The 19,681-nt window shown below is 46.4% G+C and overlaps 1 protein-coding gene across 1 annotated transcript in view; it reads right to left on the minus strand.

Annotated features, from left to right (window-relative positions):
• Window positions 1–2,437: 2,437 nt before the first annotated feature.
• Window positions 2,438–19,681, minus strand: part of LOC135519106 (probable G-protein coupled receptor 156) — a 47,739-nt gene continuing 30,495 nt past the window's right edge. The window contains exons 3-9 of the mRNA XM_064944168.1: window positions 16,952–17,079; window positions 16,690–16,825; window positions 16,349–16,459; window positions 9,815–10,036; window positions 9,444–9,680; window positions 6,881–7,039; window positions 2,438–6,546 (exon numbers count right to left, since the gene is read on the minus strand). Of these exons, the coding sequence (XP_064800240.1) occupies window positions 5,056–6,546; window positions 6,881–7,039; window positions 9,444–9,680; window positions 9,815–10,036; window positions 16,349–16,459; window positions 16,690–16,825; window positions 16,952–17,079 (2,484 nt within the window). The 3' untranslated portion in view covers window positions 2,438–5,055. The remainder of the gene's footprint in view (window positions 6,547–6,880; window positions 7,040–9,443; window positions 9,681–9,814; window positions 10,037–16,348; window positions 16,460–16,689; window positions 16,826–16,951; window positions 17,080–19,681) is intronic.

A 19,681-nucleotide genomic window follows, 5' to 3' on the forward strand; every position in this document is an offset into this window, starting at 1 on the left:
GTAAGAGACGAGGCAAATAACAGTATCATCAGCATAAAAATGAAGTTGTGCATTTTGTACATTTTTGTCTAAATAATTTTTATATATATATAGTGAATAAGAGAGGACTAAGTACAGAGCCTTGGGGCACACCATTCAAGACAGACAATTTAACAGACATAAGCCCATAAAATTGAGTGCACTGAGTTCTATCAGACAGATAGTTAGCAAACCATGCAACTGCATGCTCCGAAAGACCTACACTTGACAATCTCTGCCTTAGTATAGCATGATCAACTGTATCAAAAGCCTTAGAGAGATCAATAAAACGTGAGACACCGTGCTGTTTTTTGTCAAGGGCTTCAGTGATATCATTTAAAACCTTCATGGCTGCTGTAATTGTGCTATGCTTCTTCCTGAAGCCCGATAGGTACATTGATAAAATAGAGTTAGTAAATAAAAACTCTTTTAGTTGTTCACTTACAAGGGTTTCAAGTATTTTCACCAGGGGTGACAGCTTTGAGATTGGCCTATAATTATTTAAAAGAGATGGATCTCCCCCTTTTAAAAGTGGTAGGACAAATGCCGATTTCCAGATCTTTGGAATTTCATTACATTCCAGGGTTAGATTAAACAGAGATGTAAGTGGTTCAGCTATGAACTTGGGGGTACAGTTGTCACAACTACACTCGGTTTAGGCGGTAAGATGCATTCCGGTAACTGGCTGGCACCCAGCATTGGACTGCACACACAAAAATAAAAACTTTATCATGGAGGATACCCTATCGACCAGTCATAGGTACTGGTGACAAAGTGCCTTGAAACCTAGCTGGGAATGGGACAGCTATGAAAAACAGACTGCTCATTTGGGGGCTCAAATGAACCACAGAGACTGAGTGTGGAATAGTAGCGTGGTCGTGTCCAACCATGCCCGTTTCCTCGACTCCGTTACCAACAACTAATCGCCTACAAAGCATATAACCTGTATCACTAGAAATCTCATTGGGACTAGTGAGCTACAGGCAGGAATCAGTAATGAATCCCAGTAATGAGCCATCTTTGGGGGAGGGGTGCCCTTTAGTGGACAGTGACCCAACTTGTCACTCTCACCCTGGGGAGATTGATATACCCCTTGAACCCTGTGAACACTGTGGAACACGGGGTAGCAGAGGGAGCAGGATTAAACATAGATAAGCTTCCAACATATGTTGTACTTACGTGAGACTTTATAGCCTGCATGAAGCCCCGCCCCTTTACGGGAACAGGGGGCTCTGGCAATGGCTGACGTAATACCAAGTTTGCCAAACATGGGGGCACTGTTGTCACAGTAATGCATTTGGGGAGGGGCGCACTGGTCACTCAGACCCGTTTAATGTCCCATTGCTCCGGGGGGCTCCCTCTTCATTGGAGGTGCACGCAAAACCTGTAACCTTCTCCCTCCAAATCCAGGAACTGAAAATACGAATGGGGTTGCATAACGCCGAGGGAACGCTAGTAAGTTTTACTCGCCGGAAGTTAATCATGCTAGCCAACGATAGCCAGGAAGCTTTTTTAGCATAAGCTAGGCTAGCAGCCTCTTTGACCGCAGGACAGTCCATTTAGAATAACCAAGAGAATTAACACTACGTATACTAAACAAGAGAGCTACCCCAGCAACTCTACAGCGGGGAGGCAGGAATAGCTAGTAATAGCTAGCTCGCCTCAGTGAGTTAGCCAACCTGGCAAGCACACTATGCAGCGCTCGTTTAGCTAGTCCGGTCTTGAAAATCCACATAGGACCGGATCACCGAAGTGGGACTGGACCCTTTATCAACAAGTCTGGGAAGAGAGGCAAGCAGTGCTTGACTGAGGAATTCACATGCAGCGGGGGGTACCTGGCTGTTCTCCCGTAACAGGTGACAGAGCACACAGGAGCTGGGTCGGGCGCAGGCAGCCACCGCATACCCCATGCCCAGACAAACAAGATATTTGACCACCCAATCCATCTCTGCTTTCTCCATCCCGGTCCCAGCCGAGGTACCGGCATCCAAGAAAGCAAAATCGCCATCGCAATTCCAAGATTCCTCAAACATGCTACACGTCTTTCCAGGGAGTTTGTACGCAGTACATGGTTTGAGCGAGGGCTGCCTTAACGTGCTCCGAGACAAACTAGATACATATGGTGAGTATCTTTCAGAGAAATGTTATAACCGTATGACTGAGGGGATGATCTTGACCCCGAACCCGGTTTAGCCATCGTCGTCTCAGTCATTTTCTTAGTCATCTTTACTCATTGCACCAGCAAATTGAAGAATAACTAATTATTTGTGAGTAGACAACTTATGAGAACAAGTATAACCTTCAGCACACAACGTCCAGGGCGTAAGCACGCTCTACCACTGTGGGGCAGTTTAGTTTGCACAACGTAAAACAGTCTTGTACCGAAGTTGACTGATTAAAAGGGAAGTGCTTCTCAATGTCTTGCTCTTCTTTTGTCTATCTCAGTTTGGTGCTATGAGGGAATTATGAAACATGAAGTATGTTATTCATGTATTCTTAATGGTCTAATTAACTAGTTCAGTTACAATTAATCCAACAGGGAACAGTTTTATGGCGTCATTTTCCGTGTTTAGTAGAAGACTTTGAGTTTAGAAAATTTATCACAGCACACACAGTAGCACACAGGCACAGCACACACAGTAGCACACAGGCACAGCACACATAGTAGCATCATATCAGCTTTAAATACTGTGCAGTTTCTGTATCATTAACACCAGCAAAATAACCAATTTACATAAACTCATTCATTCTGAACATGAATGAAGTTGCATCCTCTTATGAGAAGCATTGGCAGCCGGTTGTGGGAAAGAGAAGCAAACCTCAGGCATACTGGGTGAAGGGGACAGGCCAATAGGCTGTATAGATAATCAATCAGCTCACGGAGAATTACAATTGATTGTTATTGGAGGCAGAGCCTCCAATTAAAATGCAATACATTCAGTACATTGTGCACTTGCACGCATGTACACAAACAGTCAAATCAATAAAAATACCAACATACAGCACTTCATTGAGGGATTTTGATGTTTGAAAAGGTAAACAAAAGCGTAAAAGTCATTGCAACTCAGTCAAAATGGTTAAATGGGCCTACATGTTATTTACCATATGTATTGACATGAGGCTTCTGAGGGGAGAATGGCTCATAATAATGTCTGGAATGGAGTTAATGGACTGGTATCAAACACATGGAAACCATGTGTTTAATGTGTTCGATACCATTCCATGAATTCTGTTCCAGCCATTACTATGGTCCACCACTCCCCAATTAATGTGACACAGGCCACCTGTGGTATGTACAATGAGCTCCAAAAGTATTGGGGCCGTGACAATTTTTGTTGTTGTTTTGGCTCTGTACTCCAGCACTTTGGATTTGAAATTATACAATGAGTGATTTTCATCCATATTGGGTGAACCGTTGGGAAATTACAGCACTTTTTGTACAAAGTCCCCCCCATTTAAGGACACCAAATGTACTGGGACAAATTCACTTATGTGTATTAAAGTACTCAAAAGTTTAGTGTTGGTCCCACATTCCTAGCATGCAATGATTACATCAAGGTTGTGACTCTACAAACTTGGTGGATGCATTTGCTGTTTATTTTGGTTGTGTTTCAGATTATGTGTCGTGAAGAATGATGAATGAGAATGTTACAGTTGCATGAATATCATACCCCACAAAAAATGCTACCCTACCATGTCATTGTAATGGTGAGAGGTTAGAATGTCTTGGGGGTATGATATGTGTGTGTCTGTAACTTTCTCACTCATCATTATTCATGATTTATTCCGGACTATCCACAATCATGGTCGCATCCACATGAATGTAGAAGTGTTTAGAAGCATTCTACTCATACTTACAAGTGACTCCAAAATGACACAATACATTATTTACCATTCATTTCTATTGGGCACAAAATAATCTGAAACACAAGAAAAACAAAAAGCAAAAGTTTGTAGAGTCACAAGCTTGCTGTAATCATTGGACTACTTTAATACATACAGTACCAGTCAAAAGTTTGAACACACCTACTAATTCAAGGGTATTTCTTTATTTTTACTATTTTCTACATTGTAGAATAATAGTGAATATATAAAATCTATGACATAACACATATGGAATCATGTAGTAACCAAAAAGAGTGTTAAACAAATCAAAATATATTTTATATTTGAGATTCTTCAAAGCAGCCACCCTTTGCCTTGATAACAGGGTTGCAAACTCTTGGCATTCTCTCAACCAGCTTCACCTGGAATGTCTCTATAACTTAGTCCCCATATTTTAGGGGACCAATGGACAAAAATTGCTGTAATTTCTAAATGGTTTACTCAATATGGATGAAAGTCCCCTGAAATTAAAACTGACATTCTCCACTTTAACATCCTAGTCATTATATAATTTCAATTTAAAAGTGCTGGAGTACATATCCAAAAGAACTAAACATGTGTCTCTGTCCCAATACTTTTGGAGTTCACTGTATGTGGTAACAGATAAATAAAAGTCATTTTTTGTAACATCTAACAATCTATATGATCTACTGCAAATACTGTATCATATTTAGCTACAAATATACATTTTCTATAACATAACCTAGAGACATTGGCAGTTAGAGCAATAAATGAAAGACAAAGTCAATCAATTAAAAGCAGATCCCAGACATCATACAGCAATCTCAATCCATTGAACAACACACCCCAACTTGGTCCCATTTCTAAAACACTTGCAACCAAATGAAAGAGTTTCTAAGGTGATTGTTGTGAGGTAATGTGTTGCAAGGATACTCCTCATGTAGATAAGGAAGAACATTACCATGAATGCAAAGTCAGATGTTGTGCCTTCTCAATAGCCATGTTGGATGGGTAGGCCTACAAGGAAAGCATTTACATCAGTCACACTCAATTTACTACTTCTCAATAGCATTACAACAGTGCGTAAACTCAATTGTTCTGCCGTGAACTGGCCATTGAAAGTAAATTACAACACAATTTGACTTGAATGATTCTTCCGCAGCACCCATTCAAATGAGGCTCCAAACAGGCTCATACGAAGGTGGGATTGAGGTCTTCCTTGAAGTTGACCACAGGGTGTGTGGAGCGGCAGAGGCCAGCGACGCCACCGTACTCACTGTCCGAGGAGTATGAGGAGGAGCTGTCGCTGGAGGGGTGGTAGCCGTGTGGCAGGCAGGCATCGCAGTAGGGTCGGTGGTAGTAGCAGTAGTCAGCCGAGCTGCTGGAGTCTGAGTCCCAGTAACCATAAGAGTCCCTGCCACGGTCTCGGTCTAACCCTCCCTCACCGCCCCCCTCCCCGTTTGAAGGGCCTGGGTTGGTGTGTCCTGAGAAGGGGGTGATGGAGCATTTTCGAGGGGGTGGTAGCCGGTGCTCCCTCCTCGAGCCATGCCTCCCACACCTATTTGTTACTCTATGCCCTGCCTCTTCCCATTCTTCTGAATCACTGTCTTCAGGGCGGAGGGGACTGGTCTCTGTGCCAACAGGCTCGAGCTGGGGTTGTGTTCTTGAGGGGTGCTTATCTAGTTGTAAGGATCCAGCATCCCTCCTCCTTCCCCAGCGAGGAGTCTCTGACCCTGGGTAGTAACAGGGCGGAGGCCCCCCTCTGGGTTGATGGAATGGAGGTCTGCGTTTCCTCATCACGTAGGGGGAGATACTGGGGTAGCGGAAGAAGAGAGGGGGATGATGGGTGCGAGGGGCATGGAGGGAGAGAGGAGAGCGGACTGAGGGGTCGGTCGAGGAGGGCAGAGTGGGTCTCCTGATCCCCCTGCTGTGATTGGGTGGGCGGAGGGCCGTTTCCATGACAGGGACCACACTCAGTTCCTGGAGGATCTCCTGCAGATGCTCACTGCTCACAAACCCTGCCGGCCTGACGCTTGTAACCCTTGGCAACACGGGATGGCCATGGCAACCTGAGGGTTCTGACTTTCCCACCGGAAAGAGATGGGAATAAGTAGTGACATAGTTTGACTGACAGGAGGGTGTGGTTTTTGTCCCTGCCCTCTTCCCTGGTGTCCTGACTCCTGTCCTGGAGAAGACAGAGGGCTTAGGGGAGACTGGGAGGTTAGACCTCACCCCTCCACACTGCTGCTGGGACCCAGTCCCCTCAACCTTACACCACCCTGTTTCAGTCTCCATCCCTGCACCCTGGATGTCTTGACCAAATTCTACACTCCACTGTTTAACATTCACACCATCCCCTGGGGGAGGATAGAGGGCAGGTGGAGGAGTAGAGGGAGAATCAGAAGAAGGTGTATAGACAGCAGAAGTAGTGAGAGGAGCAGACATAGGAGGTACAGAAAAGGTAGGAGAAGAGAGGGGAGGTTCTGCTATGTCCCTGTGTGGCAGGGGAGTTGGAAGGCAGTCGGACTGCACAACTATGGTCTGGTTGAATGAGGAGTGGAGGTTGGTGGTGGAAGAGTCAATTTCCTGGTCCTCGTGGGGGTGGCTACTGGACATGAGGCACAGTAGCTTGTCTTTGGCATTGTTCACCTGCTCCTGCAGACTGTCAATCACAGAATTCTTCTGCAAAATGACAACAACAAGCTTTAAAATCCCCTTCAATACAAAAAACATTTTCAACAACAATCTGGGACCTAAAGAGTTGGGTGAAAGGTTAAAGATGCGTGTAGGGTTAAAGGTTATATGGGAAGTGAGTGATGAATAGAAGAGTACTCAGAATACAAAGCAAATGAGTTTAGGTAGGTATGTGTTCTAGAGTTGAGGAGTCACAGAGATTATGTTGAATACAGGACCATGTAGGGACCTTTTTATACAGTAAGGGGGAGATTCACCACCTTCTATAACCATTAGAGGGCAAGTGAGGGATAAAGTACTACATCGCCTACACACTGACTACCTCATTGAGGAGCCTCTTCATGGAGTCGTTCTCCCCCAGGAGGTAGTAGATCTCATCCTGGCTGTAGACAGACTGGACACTCTTACTGGGGCTACTAAAGTACTTCTCCATCTGACTAGGGTTGTTGTGCTCCTCCTCAAACCGACGCCACTGGGTCAACTGGAAAGAGGGGAGAAAGAGGGAGGGAAGAAAGGGAGGCCAAGGTAGAGAAAGGGGGATTATGATGGATAGCTGGATAACTGTCAGACAAGTGTGCCACATCCTTGGAATCTCCAGGGGTGGGGCACTTCCTTTCCGTCCAGGATGCATTCCTGTATCATTGCATCAGCTGACCACCAGCTACTTATGGGGAGTCATTAATGCGTTGGGGCAGGCTGCACCATGTTGACTCATGGAGATCCAATGTGTGTTTGTATGAGTCACACTCCAGTGTTACACACACACACACACACACACACACACACACACACACACACACACACACACACACACACACACACACACACACACACACACACACACACACACACACACACACACACACACACACAGAGAGAGAGAGGGACACACACTCTATGGCAAGGTACGGGAAACACTCACGTAGCCACTCAAATTGGGCCTGGGGATTTCTGTCTGTCTGTGATGTGTAGGGGCACGTCGATTTCGTCATACTCGTATTTGTAATATTAACTTTTTCTATCACACTTGTTACTCGTAATTTGATTTACTCATGATTGGAAAACCTGGAAGTACACTTCAAATGCAGCCAGGTCATCCATGATACAAGTCAGAATTCAACGTCCATCCATGTCAGAGGACGTTGGGAGATGACGTGGAAACTGACCACTAGGGGCAACCGTGAGCGCTGTTACCTTCAAATAGGTTGGCTTTGTAGACGGGGATAGTGGATGTGCATAAGCATCTGCCTCTGATGCCAAAGGTTGCAAGTTCAAATCCAGTGATAGAAAGTTGTGTTTTTTAAATTTTTGTTTTAAGCCTATCCAGAACCTTAACCCTTACCTTAACCATTCAGATTTACTCAGAGTACATTGTTATGTTCCTTCATTTCTGTGCTATCACTCAGAGTACATTGTTATGTTCCTTCATTACTGTGCTATCACTCAGATAACATTGTTATGTTCCTTCATTACTGTGCTATCACTCAGAGTACATTGTTATGTTCCTTCATTACTGTGCTATCACTCAGAGTACATTGTTATGTTCCTTCATTTCTGTGCTATCACTCAGAGAACATTGTTATGTTCCTTCATTACTGTGCTATCACTCAGAGTACATTGTTATGTTCCTTCATTTCTGTGCTATCACTCAGAGAACATTGTTATGTTCCTTCATTACTGTGCTATCACTCAGAGTACATTGTTATGTTCCTTCATTACTGTGCTATCACTCAGAGTACATTGTTATGTTCCTTCATTACTGTGCTATCACTCAGAGTACATTGTTATGTTCCTTCATTACTGTGCTATCACTCAGAGTACATTGTTATGTTCCTTCATTACTGTGCTATCACTCAGAGTACATTGTTATGTTCCTTCATTACTGTGCTATCACTCAGAGAACATTGTTATGTTCCTTCATTACTGTGCTATCACTCAGAGTACATTGTTATGTTCCTTCATTACTGTGCTATCACTCAGAGTACATTGTTATGTTCCTTCATTACTGTGCTATCACTCAGAGTACATTGTTATGTTCCTTCATTACTGTGCTATCACTCAGAGTGCTTTGTTATGTTCCTTCAATACTGTGCTATCACTCAGAGTGCTTTGTTATGTTCCTTCATTACTGTGCTATCACTCAGAGTACATTGTTATGTTCCTTCATTACTGTGCTATCACTCAGAGTACATTGTTATGTTCCTTCATTACTGTGCTATCACTCAGAGTGCTTTGTTATGTTCCTTCATTACTGTGCTATCACTCAGAGTGCTTTGTTATGTTCCTTCACTCATTCACACACATTGTTATATGACCCGGACAGATGAAAATGAACAATTTTCTTACTTAGTCCTATTCAATTATAAACAAAATAGGCAAAAAAAACATGCCTAATACATGGCTGGTTACTACTGCCTGCATTTATTCTAAGATATGCTAATTCACTTGCCCCATGTACTGTTTAACTTTACGGAGGAGCAAAACTTCTCCCCTGACACTTATGCCACAACATTTGTACAATCAAAATAAACAATCTACAATTGTCATTTTATTTTCTAATAATCCATCACTCTGTAAACATATCTGGTCCAGAATAAATAATAATAGCAAGAAAGCATGGGCTTGTTATACGGCTTGTTCTAATCCAATTGTGTCGCAGGCTCAACCGGTACTTTAAAGACAGAAAAAATAGACAATAGTTGTTTCAAGCACACAGCGCTTCACACTATTTTAGTGAAGGAGAAATGCGTGCTGGCAGCTGAAAATAACCTTTTTCCGATCACGGATCATAATATATTTGGAATATTCTCCATATCCGTTATAATACTCGTTTTGTCAGAGTACTCGGCATACCCCTAGTGATGTGCGCTAACTGTCTCTCTCACCTGAGGTACAAACAGCATACAGTTGGTGGCGAGGGTACAGATGAAGATGGCCCCAGCCACCATACTGTAGACCACATTGGGCCAGGCCTGCAGGAACCGCGACACCGGGACCCCCACTGCCGTGGACAGGGTGACCAGGCTGACCGCGGTCATGATGGTGGGGGACTGGTTGACCGGAGGGAGGCTGACGTTGCTGGTGAGACCAGCCAGGTAGGTCCCATATAGGAGCAGGCCACCCTAGAGAGACCGCAACACAACCACATAACGTTCATGACATGTTTACCATGACAAACCAACACAAACTCAGGGGAAACAGCAACTATTTGCTCTCTTATGTTTAACTGAGTATTTCTCCCAGTTGTAAGCTTTACCTTCATCATGGCGAGGAGGATATGCCACAGGTCTGAGTAGAGAGAGGAGCAGGAGTACAGCTGAGACAGAGAGTAGGACATGTCCCTCTCCACCACTTTGACCACAGCCCCAATGGACCGAGCACATTTGACCGGGTCGGTTAGACTCCAGGCTGTCAAAACCAGCAGGTCCAGCAGAATCAATAGAGATACCAAGCCCATCAACTGGATGTCTCTGATGATCTGAAACACAGAGTTCAGTAATACACCATGCAACACATACACTCTGTGACACAAAGATCATTTAACTTCTTATGGCTGCTGAGTAGCTTGGATGAAAGGTGCCCAGAGGTGCCCAGAGTCAACAGTCCCGGTTGCTAATATATGTATATTATTATTAGTATTGGATATAAAACATGGTGAAGTTTCTAAAACTGTTTGAGTGATGTCTGTGAGTATAACAGAACTCATATGGCAGGCAAAAACCTGAGAAGAAATCCAAACAGGAAGTGAGATGTCTGAGGTTGGTCGATTTTCAACCCAGCCTATTGAATTCACAGTGGGATATGGATAAAGTTCCACTTCCTGGGAATGCATTCTGATGAAGATCGTCAAAGGTAAGGGAAAATTTATAATGTGATTTCTGTCATGTCTTGTTATGTCTGTTCCTGTCCTTTCTCTTCACTCTGTCTCTCTCTGCTGGTCTTTTTAGGTTACCTTCTCTGTCTCTCATTCCTCAGCTGTTCTACATCTGCCCTAACTAGCTCTTTCACTCTTCCCCACCTGTTCTCTCTTCCCCCTCTGATTAGGTCTCTATTTCTCTCTCTGTTCCTGCTACTTTCAGTGTCTGATTCTTGTTTGTATTTTTGATGCCAGAAGCAAGCTGTCGTCTCGTTTGCTTCCACCTTGTCCTGTCCTGTCGGAGTCTGCCTGGCAGGTGCAACCTGCACTATACTAACGTTCTTTTTGTTCCGCTGACAACATTGGAAGAGGATTTATGCCATTCCTGTTTTTTCATTAAAGAACTCTGTTTTCTGTTAAAACCGCTTTTGGGTCTTCACTCAAGTTCATAACAGAAGAATCAGACCAAGAATGGACCCAGCGGCTCCGGACCCTTTTCACTCCGCCGTCGAGATCCAGGGAGCGATGCTAGGCAGACACGAGGAGGAATTGTCTGCTGCTCAACATGCCGTTGAGACCCTGGCCGTCCAAGTCTCCGACCTCACAAGACAGGTTCACCAACTCCACCTCGATCCACCGCCCACTTCCAGGGTTTCCGAGTCTCCGGATCCCAGGATCAACAACCCGCCGTGTTACTCTGGGGAGCCCACTGAGTGCCGCTCATTCCTCACTCAGTGTGATGTGGTGTTCTCTCTCCAGCCCAACACTTACTCCAGGAGCGCAGCCCGCATCGCCTACGTCATTTCTCTCCTTACCGGACGGGCGCGTGAGTGGGGCACGGCAGTCTGGGAGGCGAGGGCTGAGTGTATTAACCAGTATCAGGACTTTAAGGAGGAGATGATACGGGTTTTTGACCGTTCTGTTTTTGGCGAGGAGGCTTCCAGGGCCCTGTCTTCCCTATGTCAGGGGAATCGATCCATAACGGATTATTCTATTGAGTTTCGCACTCTCGCTGCCTCTAGTGACTGGAACGAGCCGGCTTTGCTCGCTCGTTTTCTGGAGGGTCTCCTCGTCGAGGTTAAGGATGAGATCCTCTCCCGGGAGGTTCCTTCCAGTCTGGACTCCTTAATAGCTCTCGCTATTCGCATAGAGCGACGGTTTGATCTTCGTCGCCGAGCTCGTGGAAAGGAGCTCGCGTTCTCCGTTGCTCCCCTCTCCACATCACTGCCACCTGCCGCATCACTGCCACCCTCCTCCGCCGGCTCGGATGCTGAGCCTATGCAGCTGGGGGGTATCCGCATCTCGGCCAGGGAGAGGGAACGGAGAATCACCAATCGCCTCTGTCTCTACTGCGGCTCCGCTGGTCATTTTGTCACCTCATGTCCAGTAAAAGCCAGAGCTCATCAGTAAGAGGAGGGCTACTGGTGAGCGCATCTACTCAGGCCTCTCCTTCTGGATCAAGCACTACCTTTCCGGTCCATCTCCGCTGGCCCGGTTCATCTGCTTCCTGCAGTGCCTTGATAGACTCTGGGGCGGAGGGCTGTTTTATGGACGAGACCTGGGCTCGGGAACATGACATTCCTCTCAGACAGTTAGGGGAGCCCACGGCCTTGTTTGCTTTAGATGGTAGTTCTCTCCCCAAGATTCAGCGTGAGACGCTGCCTTTAACCCTCACTGTCTCTGGTAATCATAGCGAAACCATTTCTTTTTTAATTTTTCGTTCACCTTTTACACCTGTTGTTTTGGGTCATCCCTGGCTAGTGCGCCATAACCCTTCTATTAATTGGTCTAGTAATACTATCCTATCCTGGAATGTTTCTTGTCATGTAACCTGTTTAATGTCTGCTATCCCTCCTGTTTCCTCTGTCTCTTCTTCACAGGAGGAGCCTGGCGATTTGACAGGGGTGCCGGAGGAGTATCACGATCTGCGCACGGTGTTCAGTCGTTCCAAGGCCACTTCTCTCCCTCCCCACCGGTCGTATGACTGTAGTATTGATCTCCTTCCGGGAACTACTCCCCCGGGGTAGATTATACTCTCTGTCGGCTCCCGAACGTAAGGCTCTCGAGGATTATTTGTCGGTTTCGCTCGACGCCGGTACTATAGTCTCCTCCTCCTCTCCCGCCGGAGCGGGGTTTTTTTTGTTCAGAAGAAGGACGGGTCCCTGCGCCCATGCGTGGATTATCGAGGGCTGAATGACATAACAGTTAAGAACCGTTATCCGCTTCCTCTTATGTCTTCAGCCTTCGAGATCCTGCAGGGAGCCAGGTTTTTCACCAAATTGGACCTTCGTAACGCCTACCATCTCGTGCGCATCAGGGAGGGGGACGAGTGGAAGACGGCGTTTAACACTCCGTTAGGGCACTTTGAATACCGGGTTCTTCCTTTCGGCCTCGTTAACGCTCCAGCTGTCTTTCAGGCACTAGTTAACGACGTCCTGAGAGACATGCTGAACATTTTTGTTTTCGTTTACATGGACGATATCCTGATTTTTTCACCGTCTCTCTCGATTCATGTTCAGCACGTGCGACGCGTCCTCCAGCGCCTTTTGGAGAACTGTCTTTTTGTGAAGGCTGAGAAGTGCACATTTCATGCCGCCTCTGTCCCTTTTCTCGGTTCCGTTATTTCCGCTGAGGGCATTAAGATGGATCCCGCTAAGGTCCAGGCTGTCATTGATTGGCCCGTTCCTAAGTCACGCGTCGAGCTGCAGCGCTTTCTGGGCTTCGCTAATTTCTATCGTCGTTTCATCCGTAATTTCGGTCAGGTGGCAGCTCCTCTCACAGCCCTTACTTCTGTTAAGACGTGCTTTAAGTGGTCCGTTTCCGCCCAGGGAGCTTTTGATCTTCTTAAGAATCGTTTTACATCCGCACCTATTCTTGTTACACCTGACATCTCTAGACAGTTTGTTGTTGAGGTTGACGCGTCAGAGGTGGGCGTGGGAGCCATTCTTTCTCAGCGCTCTCTCTCTGACGGCAAGGTCCATCCTTGCGCGTTTTCTCTCATCGCTTATCGCCGTCAGAACGTAACTATGATGTTGGTAATCGCGAACTGCTCGCCATCCGCTTAGCCCTAGGCGAATGGCGACAGTGGTTGGGGGGCGACCGTTCCTTTTGTCGTTTGGACTGACCATAGGAACCTTGAGTACATCCGTTCAGCCAAACGACTTAATGCGCGTCAGGCTCGTTGGGCTCTGTTTTTCGCTCGTTTCGAGTTTGTTATTTCTTATCGTCCGGGCTCAAAAACACCAAACCTGATGCTTTATCTCGTCTCTTCAGTTCTTCTGAGGTCTCCACCGACCCCGATGGGATTCTCCCTGAGGGGCGTGTTGTCGGGTTGACTGTCTGGGGAATTGAGAGGCAGGTAAAGCAAGCACTCGCTCACACTCCGTCGCCGCGAGCTTGTCCTAGGAACCTTCTGTTCGTTCCCGTTCCTTCTCGTCCGGCCGTTCTTCAGTGGGCCCACTCTGCCAAGTTAGCCGGCCACCCCGGCGTTCGGGGTACGCTCGCTTCCATTCGCCAGCGTTTCTGGTGGCCCACTCGGGAACGTGACGCGCGTCGATTTGTCGCCGCTTGTTCGGTCTGCGCGCAGACTAAATCTGGGAACTCTCCTCCTGCCGGCCGCCTCAGACCACTTCCCATTCCCTCTCGACCGTGGTCTCACATCGCTTTAGATTTTATCACCGGACTGCCTTCATCAGCGGGGAAGACAGTTATTCTTACGGTTGTCGATAGATTCTCTAAGGCGGCTCATTTCATTCCTCTCGAGAAGCTCCCTTCTGCTAAGGAGACGGCTCAGATCATTATCGAGAATGTTTTCCGAATTCATGGCCTTCCGTCTGACGTCGTTTCCGACAGAGGCCCGCAGTTCACGTCTCAATTTTGGAGGGAGTTTTGCCGTTTGATTGGGGCTTCCGTCAGTCTCTCGTCCGGCTTTCATCCCCAGTCTAACGGTCAAGCCGAACGGGCCAATCAGACTGTTGGTCGCATTTTACGCAGTCTTTCTTTTCGTAACCCTGCGTCTTGGTCAGAACAGCTCCCCTGGGCAGAGTACGCCCACAACTCGCTTCCTCGTCTGCTACCGGTCTATCTCCTTTTCAGAGTAGCCTCGGGTACCAGCCTCCGCTGTTCTCATCTCAGCTCGCCGAGTCCTGCGTCCCCTCCGCTCAGGCTTTTGTCCAGCGTTGCGAGCGCACCTGGAAGGGGGTCAGGTCGGCACTTTGCCGTAATAGGGCGCAGACTGTGAGGGCCGCTAATAAGCGTAGGACCAAGAGTCCTAGATATTGTTGCGGTCAGAGAGTATGGCTCTCCACTCAGAACCTTCCCCTTAAGACAGCTTCTCGCAAGTTGGCCCCGCGGTTCATTGGTCCGTTCCGTATTTCTCAGGTCGTTAATCCTGTCGCAGTGCGACTTATTCTCCCGCGCTATCTTCGTCGCGTTCACCCAGTCTTCCATGTCTCCTGTGTTAAGCCCGTTCTTCGCGCCCCCGCTCGTCCCTCCCCCCCATCCTTGTCGAGGGCGCACCCATCTACAGGGTTCGTAAGATTTTGGACATGCGCCCTCGGGGCCGTGGTCATCAGTACCTAGTGGATTGGGAGGGGTACGGTCCTGAGGAGAGGAGTTGGGTTCCCTCTCGGGACGTGCTGGACCGTTCGCTGATCGATGATTTCCTCCGTTGCCGCCAGGTTCCTCCTCGAGTGCGCCAGGAGGCGCTCGGTGAGTGGGGGGGTACTGTCATGTCTTGTTATGTCTGTTCCTGTCCTTTCTCTTCACTCTGTCTCTCTCTGCTGGTCTTTTTAGGTTACCTTCTCTGTCTCTCATTCCTCAGCTGTTCTACATCTGCCCTAACTAGCTCTTTCACTCTTCCCCACCTGTTCTCTCTTCCCCCTCTGATTAGGTCTCTATTTCTCTCTCTGTTCCTGCTACTTTCAGTGTCTGATTCTTGTTTGTATTTTTGATGCCAGAAGCAAGCTGTCGTCTCGTTTGCTTCCACCTTGTCCTGTCCTGTCGGAGTCTGCCTGGCAGGTGCAACCTGCACTATACTAACATTCTTTTTGTTCCGCTGACAACATTGGAAGAGGATTTATGCCATTCCTGTTTTTTCATTAAAGAACTCTGTTTTCTGTTAAAACCGCTTTTGGGTCTTCACTCAAGTTCATAACAATTTCTGATTTCTGTTGACTCCAACATGGCGGATAATTTTATTTATTTTCTGAGCGCCGTCTCAGATTATTGGATGGTTTGCTTTTTCCATCAAGTTAAAAAAAATCTGGCACAGCGGTTGCATTAAGGAGAGGTATGTATATATTTCCATGCTAAGAATTTTATTTATTGACATTTATAATGAGTATTTCTGTAAAATGATGTGGCTCTTTGCAATATCACCGGATGTTTTTGGAACTAGTGAACGTAACACGCCTATCTATACTGAGATTTTTTTTATATAAATATGAACTTTATCAAACAAAATATACATGTATTGTGTAACATGAAGTCCTATGAGTGTCATCTGATGAAGATCATCAAAGGTTAGTGATTAATTTTATCTCTATTTGTGCTTTTTGTGACTCTCTTTGGCTGGAAAAATTGCTGTTTTTCTGTAGTCACCTAACATAATCGTTTGTGGTGCTTTCGCTGTAAAGCCTATTTGAAATCGGACAATGTGGTGGGATTAACAACAAGATTACCGTTAAAACGGTATAACATACATGTATGTTTGAGGAATTTTAATTATGAGATTTCTGTTGTTTTAAATTTGGCGCCCTGCACTTTCACTGGCTGTTGTCATATCGATCCCGTTAACGGGATTGCAGCCCTAAGAAGTACAAGCATTTACCCTCCACCCTCCCCCTCTAAACACACAAAGGAGGAGTGACGAGTTACAACACCACAACACACACTTCGACCAGAGAGACATAGTGAGAGGAGCAGACGGCTTACCACTCTCTTGTCAGGAACACGTTGGGTGAATACCCTGTAGAGCCGCCATGTTTTCCCCAGGATGGGCACAAATACCAGAGTGCTGCCAATACACAATGTCCAGATCCTGGCCTAGGACACAACACAGTAACACCCCATAATATTACCCAATATGGCATCATCAGAACAAGGTGTATGTCTGTGTGTGTCTGTGTGATGCTTCAGCTCCACTATAAGCGTTGTATTGCTTTGCCATCAGCGTTGCGTCAATGTGACGTTCTACCCGCTACACAGAATGTGTCGTTTTGAGAGTGGAGAGGGGCGGAGGGGAAGAGTGTAGCAGGGTTGTGGGTGTGTCTTACCTGGAGTATTGCTCTGGCTCCTCCCCCTTGTAGGTGGGTGCGTTCCTCAAAAGCAAATAGGAAGCCACTGCTATAGGTGAGGATACTTCCACACAGAGTCAACACATTAAGGTTAGGACTGGACATCTTCACTATCCTGAGACAGAGAGAAATACACACACATATCAACAAAATAAAGGTAAAATTGTTCACGCCTGTCTAATGATTTGAGCAAGTGCATATGCTTTTAAACGTGGGTTTGAGTATGTGTGTGTGCATGTACCTGTTGTTCTTGAAGCGCAGGGTGAAGAGCAGGAAGCAGAAAGCCAGCAAAATGCCACAGGAGAGCATGGTCCAGACAACTGCACAGAGCACTGGGGAGAGAGACCGCCTCTGCGGCTCCCCTTCCATCTACAGTAGATATAAATCACATTTCAATTAGGAGTTTGTCGCAAATAAGAAACATGAGTAATTACCAAAACTTTTGGTATGTGTGTGTGTTTGTGCATGTTTTTAATGTGTTAAAAGTATTATATGTGTTTTGGATGCTATTATTTGCTTTCTGGAATGATTGGAGTATGCCGAAAACCTTCAACCTGTATAGTGTTTATTTTCATCACCTAAAACATTTATTGCATAGAACTTTGCAAGCCGAATGCACAGAAAACAGACTACTTTCAATATATAGTTTTTAAATCAACTACACATTACATAAGGTCGAGAAAATATATCATACTGCAAAAGCTTCTATAACAAATAAAACTCAGTTGGACAAAAGTCCATCCTCCACCCCCCCTCCTCTCTCCTCCGTGACCTGGAAACCAAGTGGTTGGCAAGGTTGGGTAGGTTACTTTCTAAATGTAATCTGTTACAGTTACCTGTCCAAAATTGTAATCAGTAACATAACTTTTGGATTACCCAAACTTCAATCTTACCCATTCAGTTACTTTTAGATTACTTTCCCGTTAAGAGGCATTAGAAGAAGACACAAATGTATGTTACTAATTGAACGGCATCTATTGCAGGATAAATCAATGTTAAACTTCATATAGCTGGCATATATGGATGATTCATTTTACTTTATGGGTTGGTTATGTTGGCTTCTTCTAACCCATCGCATTTTACTACATATAACACTACAATTAAATGTTATCTTTAAATTATATTTCTTAATGTCCAACTACAGATTGCCCCTTTAAGTCTATCAAAAGTGTGCGAGTTTGAGCTTGTGTCCATTAGGCCTATGGATTATTTAAAAAAATGTATCAGCATGAATTAGATGAGCCACTTTTATTCCATAGGCTTGGAATAAAATAATTTGCCTGATGATGAGCAATTTCATGCAAGCTCATTTTTGTCCACTTTCCCTCTCCTCGCCGCCTCTCCTTCATTACCTTTGACATTTTTCAAAAAGAGACAGTGGAGAGAGGATAGAGGACAGTGGAGAGAGGACAGAGGAGAGAGGAGAGAGGAGAGAGAGGACAGAGGAGAGAGAGGACAGAGGAGAGAGAGTACAGAGGAGAGAGAGTACAGAGGAGAGAGAGTACAGAGGAGAGAGGACAGAGGAGAGAGGACAGAGGAGAGAGGACAGAGGACAGAGGAGAGAGAGGACAGAGGAGAGAGAGGACAGAGGAGAAAGGACAGAGGACAGAGGAGAGAGAGGACAGAGGAGAGAGAGGACAGAGGAGAGAGAGGACAGAGGAGAGAGAGGACAGAGGAGAGAGAGGACAGAGGAGAGAGAGGATAGAGGAGAGAGGATAGAGGAAAGAGATGACAGAGGAGAGAGAGTACAGAGGAGAGAGCATACAGAGGAGAGAGAGGACAGAGGAGAGAGGACAGAGGAGAGAGAGGACAGAGGAGAGAGAGTACAGAGGAGAGAGAGTACAGAGGAGAGAGTACAGAGGAGAGAGTACAGAGGAGAGAGGACAGAGGAGAGATGACAGAGGAGAGAGAGGACAGAGGAGAGAGAGGACAGAGGAGAGAGGACAGAGGAGAGAGAGGACAGAGGAGAGAGAGGACAGAGGAGAGAGAGGACAGAGGAGGGAGAGGACAGTGGAGAGAGTACAAAGGAGAGAGAGTACAGAGGAGAGAGAGTACAGAGGAGAGAGAGTACAGAGGAGAGAGAGGACAGAGGAGAGAGAGTACAGAGGAGAGAGCGTACAGAGGAGAGAGCGTACAGAGGAGAGAGCGTACAGAGGAGAGAGAGTACAGAGGAGAGAGGAGACAGAGGAGAGAGGACAGAGGAGAGAGAGGACAGAGGAGAGAGGACAGAGGAGTGAGGACAGAGGAGAGAGAGGACAGAGGAGAGAGGACAGAGGAGAGAGGACAGAGGAGAGAGATTACAGAGGTGAAAGAGGACAGAGGAGAGAGGACAGAGGAGAGAGAGGACAGAGTAGAGAGAGGACAGAGGAGAGAATACAGAGGAGAGAGAGTACAGAAGACAGAGTAGAGAGAGGACAGAGTAGAGAGTACAGAGGAGAGAGAGTACAGAGGAGAGAGAGTACAGAGGAGAGAGAGTACAGAGGAGAGAGAGTACAGAGGAGAGATGACAGAGGAGAGAGGACAGAGGAGAGAGAGGACAGAGGAGAGAGAGTACAGAGGAGAGAGGACAGAGGAGAGAGAGGACAGAGGAGAGAGTGCAGAGGAGAGAGAGGACAGAGGAGAAAGGACAGGAGACAGAGGAGAGAGAGGACAGAGGAGAGAGAGGACAGAGGAGAGAGAGGACAGAGGAGAGAGAGGACAGAGGAGAGAGAGGATAGAGGAGAGAGAGGACAGAGGAGAGAGCGTACAGAGGAGAGAGGACAGAGGAGAGAGGACAGAGGAGAGAGAGGACAGAGGAGAGAGAGTACAGAGGAGGGAGAGGACAGAGGAGAGAGGACAGAGGAGAGAGTGCAGAGGAGAGAGAGTACAGAGGAGAGAGAGTACAGAGGAGAGATGACAGAGGAGAGAGGACAGAGGAGAGATGACAGAGGAGAGAGAGGACAGAGGAGAGAGGGAGGACAGAGGAGAGAGA

This window comes from Oncorhynchus masou, chromosome 29, assembly GCF_036934945.1.
Source record: "Oncorhynchus masou masou isolate Uvic2021 chromosome 29, UVic_Omas_1.1, whole genome shotgun sequence".
Taxonomy (NCBI): domain Eukaryota; kingdom Metazoa; phylum Chordata; class Actinopteri; order Salmoniformes; family Salmonidae; genus Oncorhynchus; species Oncorhynchus masou.